Source organism: Chiloscyllium plagiosum, chromosome 22 (genome assembly GCF_004010195.1).
Source record: "Chiloscyllium plagiosum isolate BGI_BamShark_2017 chromosome 22, ASM401019v2, whole genome shotgun sequence".
Lineage (NCBI taxonomy): Eukaryota > Metazoa > Chordata > Chondrichthyes > Orectolobiformes > Hemiscylliidae > Chiloscyllium > Chiloscyllium plagiosum.
The window spans coordinates 14,035,822-14,046,553 of NC_057731.1; the positions used below are offsets into that span (position 1 = coordinate 14,035,822).

Sequence of the window (10,732 nt, forward strand, 5' to 3'; positions counted from 1 at the left end):
TTGCAGGGTCTTTGATATTTTTCCAGCCTTCTGCAACCCTATACAGCTTTGCTGAAATGGTTTGACTTCTCTGGTCTGTTTGCTGGGGTCTATTCTTACTTCTTTTTGACTCCAAAGGCTCTTATTTGGACCTCTGAGTTCTAGGTTTTTAAAAAAAATTATCCCTACTAACTTAATTAAATCTTTTCTGGCCTTTTTAATTCCTGCAAGTCTTATCTGATCCCTGTTGTATTCTGACATAGTCTTCTTAACCTCCTATGGCTTTCACTTCATTTTTCCCATATCCACGGACTTTTTCATTCCTTCAAGCATGTTCAAGACCTCTTCAGCCCTTGTGAGCTGAACAGAATCTTTCTGGCTCCTTTCTGCTTTCCAGGCTCCTTAGACTGTTCTCGAAACTCTGGTCATATGTCTGGGACCCTACAAAGTCATTTCCCAGTCATACAGTTAAGTTCCTCTGTCTCATTTGTACCTCAGATTTCATCTCCAGCATCTTTCCAGCAGCCCATTTGCGCTCTTCTGTCTTCTGAAACTCTGGCCTTTTTTCTAGTTTTACCAAATATCTTTGACTGTCACAATCCTTCTGGGCCTGCATGGTAACATCAGCCACACCAGGACAAGAACCCAGGTTATTAGTAACACTCGGCATCGCAAATCAGCCATCCAGCCGACTAAGTAACCAACTAGAGTGTATGACACTCAGGTTAAACTCACTACCAGTTGTCTCTGTCTCATGAGAGGGCAGCACTACAGTTTCTGGGAAACCACAACTTTGCCTTTATTCTGGGCAGAATACCCCAATCTGACTCTTCCACCTGTTATGGATATGGACTGAAGCCCAAATGCTCAAGAAACATATGGAATAACTCTGGTCATTTTGCCTCACTCAGTACTTCCACTTGCACTATAAGAGCTCAATATTTTGACTATCCTCTGCTCTGAAAGCCTAATGTTTGACTCTTCATTTTCTACACACAATTTTCTTTAATGTTAAAATTAAGACAATTTGCTGTGCTACTTTTTTTCAAAAGAGAAAGTAATTTCAGCCATTAATATTTATTTTCCTTTGGTTTTGTGTAGCATTGAATTCAAACTTGTTTCTTAGATTTGGTCTCTAGTCAAATTTTGTGAATGTTAGTCATATACAGTTTGTATTAATGGATCAATCTTAGTTCTGTTTCCCAGTTTGGGGGTGAGGAGCATATCAGCCACGATTGAATGGCAGAGCAGACTCGATAGGCCAAATAGCCTAACTCTGCTCCAATATCTTATGAATTTATACATTTCTCTTTGGGAATAATGTGAGAGAGAATTTAATTATTTTATTACTCTTCCCTTCTGTCAGTGAGCAAAAATTATTTTTTTTGTTCTGTTCTTTTTGAAATGGGTTGCAGCATGCCTTCCCCGAACCCTCTGTTTGTGAAGTCTAGGTAAATTAACAACCTGCAGCAAACAAATTGTGGTTAAAGTCAAACTAAATTTGAGCATTAATTCACGTTATATCGTCTGAGTCTAGTGTCTGCTGAAGTTTTTTGCGATTGGCTAAACTTTTAGAATCCCTTTTCCTTGTGGTTGAAAGTGCAACAAATGAAGTTATTCAATTTTTCAGGCAACTATGAGATTTCTTTTGAGAACCATGTTTTGAAGATATTGAGAATAGAGATAGGTTCAGCTTGGCTTTGAATGTGATTATAATGTTAGCTGGCCTTAGATTCCTAGCAGACTAATATTATGAAACTAGATACCTATCAGATTGAAGACTTCAGAAAATGTACAGTTAAAAACATATTTTCACTGAGCAGGAATTTTGGACATATGAAGATTCCCAGATGAATCAATTTCAATTGGCTTCTAGTTCTAGTTAGAACCACATTTCCTTTTTATTACATCAGTGGTGAGTTGTTGGCACCACTTCAGGCATAATGATTTTGAATAGTTCACCTTTGGACAGAACTGGCTGCAAAGCTATTTTGCATGTGGTGTTTTTGTGTTGTGGACAGCGAGGCCCAAACAATGCAGGTTGGAGTATTTTGGGAGGATGATATCTTGAGTTTTATTCAGCTAACTGCTGATTATGTAATGTGACATATGATGACTGGCAGCCACATTTTAGCCCAACAAAGTTAATTTTTTAAAGTTTAAACAAGGGTTTTTAAAGTTTTTTTGGATAATTCATGACCCCTCTTCGTGTCCTGTGAACATAACAATACGATGTGGAGGTGCTGATGTTGGACTGGGGGTGGACAGAGCCAGAAGTGATGTTATAGTCCAACAGGTTTATTTGAAATCACAAGCTTTTGGAGTGCTTCAGCTGACGAAGGGGCAACTCAGAATGCTGGCGATTTCAAATAAACCTGTTGGACTATAACAGGCGTCACTGGACCACTGACTATGTCAATATGAATTATTGATGAGGGCAACTGATTGAATTCCAAGTTCCGAGGACAATGTTGCAATGTGGGCAGTTCCATGAGGCCGTCGTCCTCTGGTTTCGTCGTCGACGTCACAACGCTTCCACTTCGTGGTGGGTGACGTCACATGTTCCAGGTTGCTACGGTGATTGCGTCACGTGTTGTGGAGGTTGCCGGGGCGATGATGTCATTGTCGGACCGTGCCGTTGCTATGCTGATGATGTCACAGATAGGGCTGATTCTCCCCCCCCCCCCACCCCACCATTACATCTGGGCATTACCCTTCCCCCCCCCCTCCACCACCCCCTCCTCACACAGGCAGAGCCGGCGGCCGGGCCCTCAGGTACAGTACCGGTGACCGGCACCCCAGAGCCCGCCCAGGCCTAGCCCGACTCTCATACTCACTCACACACACAGGGCCGCCAACTTTCTGACAGGATCCCGCTATTGGCGGGAAGGGGTAGGAGAAGGAACAGAACAGCGTGTTTGTTACGGGATGGGGGTGAAGATCAGAGGGAGAATCGGAGTGAACCCAGCCCCGGCAAGGGGTGGGGAAAGGAAGGGTGCCAGCCCAGCCACGAGGGTCCCACCGAGCAATAGGGGGGGGGGGGCGGGGGGCGTGTGTGTGAGTGTGAGTTTGAAACCCCGATGAATGCGATGGGGAGGGTGAGGGTCCTGGAGTTAGGGAGACTCCGGGGAGAGAGTGATGAGAGGGCCCCGGTGTTAGAGTGTCCCAGGGAGCGGGGCAGGGCCCCGGTCCCGGTTCGAAGCGAGCGCCCTAGTTAGTGTCCAATGAGCGCGGCTCGGCGCTGGAATGGCCGGGCGGCGCGTAAACAAGCGCAGAGCCGCCTCCTCCCCCCACCCCCCCCCGTCTCTCTCTCCCTCTCCCCCCTCCCTCTCGGTATTTCCGCGATCTCACTCCTGCTTCTTACAGGGCAGCAAGTGCTGAGTGCCATTCACCCACTGACAAAACTTGTCCCTTTCCCCTCTCGCTCTTCAACACCACCTCCCCCCTGGGTGTTTATTCATTTCTTGCTTTTTTTTTGAGACATCATCCGGCCGCGGTTCCCATCCAACACCACAACCCCCCCCCCCCCCCCCCCCAAAATTTTTTTTCATAAAACTCTAGCCCTCTTGTAATCACTATGGCCTCATGAAAAAAAAGGTAAGCAACGCAGTCGCCAAAAAGAAAGAAAAAAAAATGCCTCACTGAGGTATGGGGGGGGGAGGGGGGACGATGTGGTGACTGAGTGGAGCTGGCTCTTGTCTCCAGTCCCTGTAAAGTTTGTTTAGGATGCGATCATGTGTCAGGATCAAGTTGCCCCGGTAGGTAGACGCCGAGCGACCTTGCCGTAATTGTTAGTGCAGCAGCAGCCTTGAAGTTAAAGGTGCCCGGGTAGCTCTGAAATAACTAATGCGCCACACACACACTCTCTCTCTCACACACACACACACACAAAACTGTGCTGGAAACTTCTAGGGCTTTTTAAAAAAAATCTATGGAGACTGAGGGAGAGAGGAGAGTTTGGTGGAGAACAGGCTGGGGTTTGGACCCTCCTCATACATTCACCCAGCACCTCTTTCTGTCTCTTCTACCGGGTCCGGTGGAAGAGAAGCGACTTTCCCAGTTGGATTGCGGCTCCGACTCGGGAGCAGATCTGTTTTCCTCTCCCTCCCTCTCTCTCTCTCGCAGCCTGACGCAAATAGTGACGCTGGTGGCTTCCTGATGAGAGACAGACACGACACAGGGCGCTCGGTACCGCTCAGTGTTACAGTAGAAAGCGGACTTTCGCTTTCCCCTTGACTCGCTTCACGCTACATCATGCTGCTGCGCAGTTGCTTTTTTCAAAAAAATCCCAGGGAGGGAGGGAGGCAATCGGTCCATCTCCATTATTGCGAGATACAAGTGGTGAGATGAGTTTGTTTGTGGATATAAGCTGTATTCACCCCAGGGATAGAATTCGGTGCGTAGTGTGTCAGCTGATTTATTTATATATATAATATAGAGGGAGAGGGACAGCATTGCCTGGACTGTATAGTGAAATTGGAACAGCTTCATAAGTAAGTGCAGTGCGCTCCACACTAAATCCACGCACACACCTGCGCACATAATAACTACAGCACACCGAGTCAAACTGACAGGGCTCCACGTGTTCAGCTTTCACAGCGTACCCATCAATTTGCTGTTCGGCAAAGAAGGCAAGAGCGCCTCTTTGAACAGAGGATACCCGATTGGTGGCCAGCATTGCGATACGGCCTACTTTTACACAAGGCTGCATCTTCCACCCTTCGCTGCGTGACGATGCACAAGTAGCATTCATGGGAGGGCTTCATGTGCGTTGCTTGGAAGTTGTGGGGCAGTACGGGGAAAACGGCATTTTGTAACGTTTTATAATGCAGCGGATTCCGTCACTCTATGTAGGAATTTAAAGTTTCAAAGAACAGAATTATTGGTGAAATTCTTTTAGAAAAATCAGCATTGTAACACAAATAATTTTGGAAATCTAGACAAATAGTTGAAACATTTACTCTCAAACTCCCAGTTTTTTCACCAATGTGTGTGTCACATGTACCCAGTTTATGAGTAGGATTTATGGATTCCTTAAAGTAACCAAGTTTAATTTAAAGGAGAAATGCCATTGAATCAAATAATGGTTAAATTTGCGATATTTTACAAGTTTTTTTTACCCTAGATGTGTAAATTTGAGATGTACAAGTTCAATGCAACAACCTGTATTGTTACCTGGTTACCAAAATGACTTGTGGTTTGATGGTTTCATGGCATGAAGCTCTGGTTTTACCATAAGTTAAGCCTGGCTGAAAATTTCCTAATGAGATAATGATATCACTTCAACTGATATTTTAATATTATTTTCAATTAATTTTGTTTCTGGTAGACCATTTATGCAAATTATTTTATTTCTACAAATGTTATTTTTAATTTGGATTGAATCTGATCCAAATTAATTAAAAATTAAACATTATTTGCAATAATCTTTCACAACGCTCGAAAACATTTACATCATTCTGGAGCATTCTTTCACTTGGATATTATTTTTGTTGGTGTCAGTAACTAAACATCTTAAACTGAAAGGTGTGTGTTTATGACAGAATGGGATTTAAATTTGCTTTGTGACGAAATAAGAGATTTGTAAATTTAAACCATACCCCTATCCCAAAACCAAAACACCAAATGCAAATTTCAGTTTGTTGATGTTAGTTACTTTGATGCAATCATGAAAGTGTACTTTTTATTTTGTGTTTTAAAATGTTCGTTGCTTCATGAACAACTTAAACTTCAAAGAAACATTTTAAATAAGTAAATTGATAGTTTTACAGCACTGCAATAGCCAATCACTGCACTGTTTTCAGCTATAATGTACAGTTAACATCTTTATCTTGTAATGCTATAGGTTTTGGACACTTTATACAATACAGAAGAAGAGAAAAGCATAACCTTGATCCTTGACTAAAGGACAATGTACTCCTGGAGAAGTTGATTTGCTTCAAATTTGTTTCAACAAATTTCTCAGACAGATGCCTGGAGCACTGCAGCTGTGCCGAGCAGCACAGCAGGTCCTTTAAGCATAGAGCCACCTGTCAACTCTGGCCTGATTTTCCTGTTCTTTTACTATTACCTTGTTCAACAATGGCTACACAAAGGAAATACCTAGTGAGAGAATTTAATGCCTTCATCACTTGTTACATCTGCAAGGGCTATCTAATCAAGCCAACTACAGTGACTGAGTGTCTACACACTTGTAAGTAATGCTGCAAGAACCATGATTTATGTTTCAGAGTGATAGTCTGGGAGTATTGCAACAGGCTCGGTAAACAGTTCATCGTCAATTCTTGCATATGAGGAAAGAAATGAAAATACCATGTTGAAACGACTGCATTTTGGAATATTGACAGTAACAAAAAAAGTTTAAAAGAAGTTGGTGGTAGTAAGTGGAGATAATTTCTTCCAACTGTTGCTGCTTTTCTATTAATAGGAATGAACTTTAGAATTGAATGATTCTATTTCTGTCACGGTTGCTTGGTTGATGGGCTTCCACTGTATTGTACAAATTAATCTTTTTAGAATAAAAAAGTATGCTATTGGTAGTTAATGGACAGTAGGAAGTTTCCACCTCTCATCCAGCTCCTGTTTGAAGGACTTCTTGGATGTCTTTTACTTATGCTAATATTCCAAATTTTTCATTTGGTTGTATGTATTAGCTATCACTTTGGATCCTAGTCTTTAAGCAGTATTTTTGAACTGAATCCCAGTTCTATGTCTCCTCTCCCCAAGTCATCTATGTTTCCAATAACATTCCCTAATTGGGTTTCACCCCATTTGACATGTCAGTTGACCTTATCTCCTCCAGAATGTCAAGGATTAAGCATCATCCTAGATGACATACTTTTTATCCCTTGGTTTTCTTTTTACAATATCAATTCTGCCTGCTGCTGTCTCTTTCAGAATAGATATTTCAGGTGCTTCATGATCTGAACTTGTTGATCATGTTGTTCACTTTCCATTTTGACAATCAAACTCTGATCATGTTGCTACTGCTTGCCTGAATGACTAGCCTGAACACTCATTTCCTTTGAACAATGCCCATGTTATCCTCCAGATTGTTGAGGATCAATGTAATGTTACCATGGCTGTGACAGCTGATCCATTGCGGTAAGTCCTGCCTGTCCTGCTCCCCCCCCCCCAAGGAGTCTATTGTGCCAACCTATACCTTACATCCATGTTTTCCTGAAGTTGCTATTTCTTGCTCTGATTGCCACATCTTGTCATGACCCCTATTCTTGTAACTTTCCCTCCTTTGTGCACTACCCCCCTATTCCTTTTTGGTGTCCTTCACATCCATCTTCATTGTTTACAACACTTATAAGGGATCTCCCTGCATTTCTGTTTCACAGTCATAGAATTATTACAGTATTAAAGGAGGCTGTTGGGCTCTTTATTGCTGCACCAGCTCTTTTCTGAATGAACATTAGCACCATCCCCTTATCTTTTCACATAATCCTGAATATTGTTTATGTTGAAATGATAATCTAATGCTTTTTTGAATGTCTCAGTTGAATCCTTCTCCACTGTCGTACTAGGCTGTGCATTCCAGACCCTAACTACTGACTGTGGAAAAGACTTTCTCACGGTCACATTTGCTTCCTTTGCATATTTCCTTATATCTTTGTGCACTCATTCTTAATACTTTCATGAGGAGGAATAGTTTTTCCCTATCTACTTTGTTCAGATCTGTCATGATTGTGGAAACATATTAAACCTTCTCTTATCTTTCTCTTCAATAATAATAGTCCCACCTTTGCTAATCTCCCTTCATAACTGAAGTTTCTCACCCCAAAAACATCCTTGTAAACGTGTTCTGTGTTCTTTCCAATGCTTTCGCATCCTTCTAGAACTGAGATTTAACAACTGGTCTTAGATAAGTGCAGCATAACCATCTTGCTCCTTTATATCTCTATTAATAAAACTTAGGGTATTGTGTGCTCCATTAACTATTTACTGTATCTACCCTGCCACGTTTAGTGACTTAGACATACATACACCACCCAAATCTGTCTGCTGCTACATACCTTTTAAGATAGCACCCTGTATTTTGTAGTGTATCTCCATGTTCTTTCTAATAAAATGTATCACCTCCCACATCTCTGCATTGAACTTCATCTGCACACTAAGATCTCAATAATTAATGCCAACCCCTAGGTAATTGCTACAAGCCTCCTTCCAGACTGAAAAATATCTATTAACCAGTACTATTTATTTCCAATCCTTCAGTCAGTTTTGTATCTACGTTACAACTGTTTTATATATTCCACAAGCTATAACTTTTCTCTCTAGTCGGATCTGTGGTACTGTATTGAAAATCTCTTGGAAGTCCATGTACACCTTAACAGCAATGTTGTTCTTTTTAACTCTCACTGTAACTTCTTCAAAAAAGCTCTTAACAACTTAGTCAAACACAAATTTTCTTTAAATCCATACTATCTTTTTATAATTGTCATTTTTCCACATGACTATTAACTCTATTCCAAATAATTGTTTCAAGAATTTTTCCCACCACCAAAGATAAACTGATTGGACTGTAATCGCTGGTCTTATCCTTCTACTTTTCCTGAACAAAGGTGTTAAGTTTGTATTTGTTCAACCTCTGACACCATTCCTGAATCGACAGAAGATTCAAAGATTATTGCCAGTGCCTGTACAATTTCCACTCTCACTTTCTTCAACATTCTTGCATGTATCTCATCTGATTCTGGGATTGTTTGTCCCACCTTGTTCTTTTGAGGGTGTTCAGAATAACATTGAATATCTGAATGAGACAGGCAGTGAGTAATTTTGTTCGGATAACTGATTGTTTGGATAACTGATCAGGGTTCCCATGGTGGAGGCAATAGCAAGAACTGGGTCCTGTGGCGGCGGCAATAGCAGGAACAGGGTCCCCATGATGGGAGGCAACAGCAGGAGCAGGGGCCGCATGGTGGGAGGCAACAACAGGAGCAGGGGCCGCATGGTGGGAGGCAACAGCAGGAACAGGGTCCCCATGGTGGGAGGCAACAGCAGGAACAGGATCCTGCGGTGGGAGGCAATAGCAGGAACACGCTCCCGTGGAGGGAGGCAATAGTAGGATCAGGGTTCCCATGGTGAGTGGCAATAGAAGGATCAGGGTTCCTGTGGTGGGTGCCAATAGCAGGAACACGCTCCCCTGGTGGTGGCAATAGCAGGATCAGGGTCCCCGTGGTGGGAGGCAAGAGCAGGAATAGGGTCCCCATGGTGGGAGGCAACAGCAGGAACAGGGTCCCATGGTGGGAGGCAATAGCAGGAACAGGGTTCCCGTGGTAGGAGGCAACAGCAGGAACAGGGTCCCCATGGTGGGAGGCAATAGCAGGAACAGGGTCCCATGGTGGGAGGCAACAGCAGGAACAGGGTCCCCATGGTGGGAGGCAATAGCAGGATCAGGGTCCCCGTGGTGGGAGGCAATAGCAGGAACAGGGTCCCCATTTTGGGAGGCAACAGCAGGAACAGGGTCCCCATGGTGGGAGGCAATAGCAGGAACAGGGTCCCCATGGTGGGAGGCAATAGCAGGAACAGGGTCCCTGTGGTGGGAGGCAATAGCAGGAACAGGGTCCGCATGGTGGGAGGCAATAGCAGGAATAGGGTCCCTGTGGTGGGAGGCACTAGCAGGACCAGGGTCCCTGTGGTGGGAGGCAATAGCAGGAACAGGGTCCAATGGTGGTGGCAATAGCAGGAACAGGGTTCCCGTGGCAGCAGCAGTAGCAGGAACAGGGTTCCCGTGGCAGCAGCAATAGCAGGATCAGGGTTCCCATGGTGGGAGGCAACAGCAGGAACAGGGTCCCATGGTGGTGGCAATAGCAGGAACAGGGTTCCCGTGGCAGCAGCAGTAGCAGGAACAGGGTTCCCGTGGCAGCAGCAATAGCAGGAACAGGGTCCTGTGGTGGGAGGCAATAGCAGGAACAAGGTTCCCCTGGTGGTGGCAATAGCAGGAATAGGGTTCCTGGGTGGGAGGCAACAGCAGGAAGAAGGTTCCCATGGTGGGAGCATGGTGGGCGATAGCAAAAGCAGGAGCAGGGTCCCGAGGTGGGAGGCAATAGCAGGAACAGGGTCCCATGGTGGGAGGCAATAGCAGGAACAGGGTTCACATGGTGGCAGCAATAGCAGGTACAGGGTTCCTGTGGTGGGAGGCAATAGCAGGAACAGGGTTCACATGGTGGCAGCAGTAGCAGGAACAGGGTTCACATGGTGGCAGCAATAGCAGGAACAGGGTTCCTGTGGCGGGAGGCAATAGCAGGAACAGGGTTCACATGGTGGCAGCAATAGCAGGAACAGGATTCCTGTGGTGGGAGGCAATAGCAGGAACAGAGTTCACATGGTGGCAGCAGTAGCAGGAACAGGTTTCCTGTGGTGGGAGGCAATAGCAGGAACAGGGTTCCCATGGTGGTGGCAATAGCACGAACATGGTCCCGTGGTGGTGGCAATAGCAGGATCAGGGTTCCCGTGGTGGGTGGCAATAGCAGGAACAGGGTCCCATGGTGGTGGCAATAGCAGGAACAGGGTTCCCGTGGCAGTAGCAGGAACATGGTTCCCGTGGCAGCAGCAATAGCAGGAACAGGGTCCTGTGGTTGGAGGCAATAGCAGGTACAAGGTTCCTGTGGTGGTGGCAAGAGCAGGAATAGGGTTCCTGGGTGGGAGGCAACAGCAGGAAGAAGGTTCCCGTGGCGATAGCAAAAGCAGGAGCAGGGTCCCGAGGTGGGAGGCAATAGCAGGAACAGGGTCCCATGGTGGGAGG

At 44.8% G+C, this 10,732-nt stretch overlaps 1 protein-coding gene across 4 annotated transcripts in view; it reads left to right on the forward strand.

Annotated features, from left to right (window-relative positions):
- Positions 1–3,025: 3,025 nt before the first annotated feature.
- pcgf5b (polycomb group ring finger 5b) overlaps positions 3,026–10,732 on the forward strand; it is a 179,804-nt gene continuing 172,097 nt past the window's right edge. The window contains exons 1-2 of one of the 4 annotated variants that reach the window (XM_043712445.1): positions 3,026–3,576; positions 5,825–6,172. In XM_043712445.1, coding sequence (XP_043568380.1) covers positions 6,061–6,172 — 112 coding nt within the window. In that variant the 5' untranslated portion in view covers positions 3,026–3,576; positions 5,825–6,060. The other 3 variants (XM_043712449.1, XM_043712446.1, XM_043712447.1) reach the window with 3 other exon arrangements.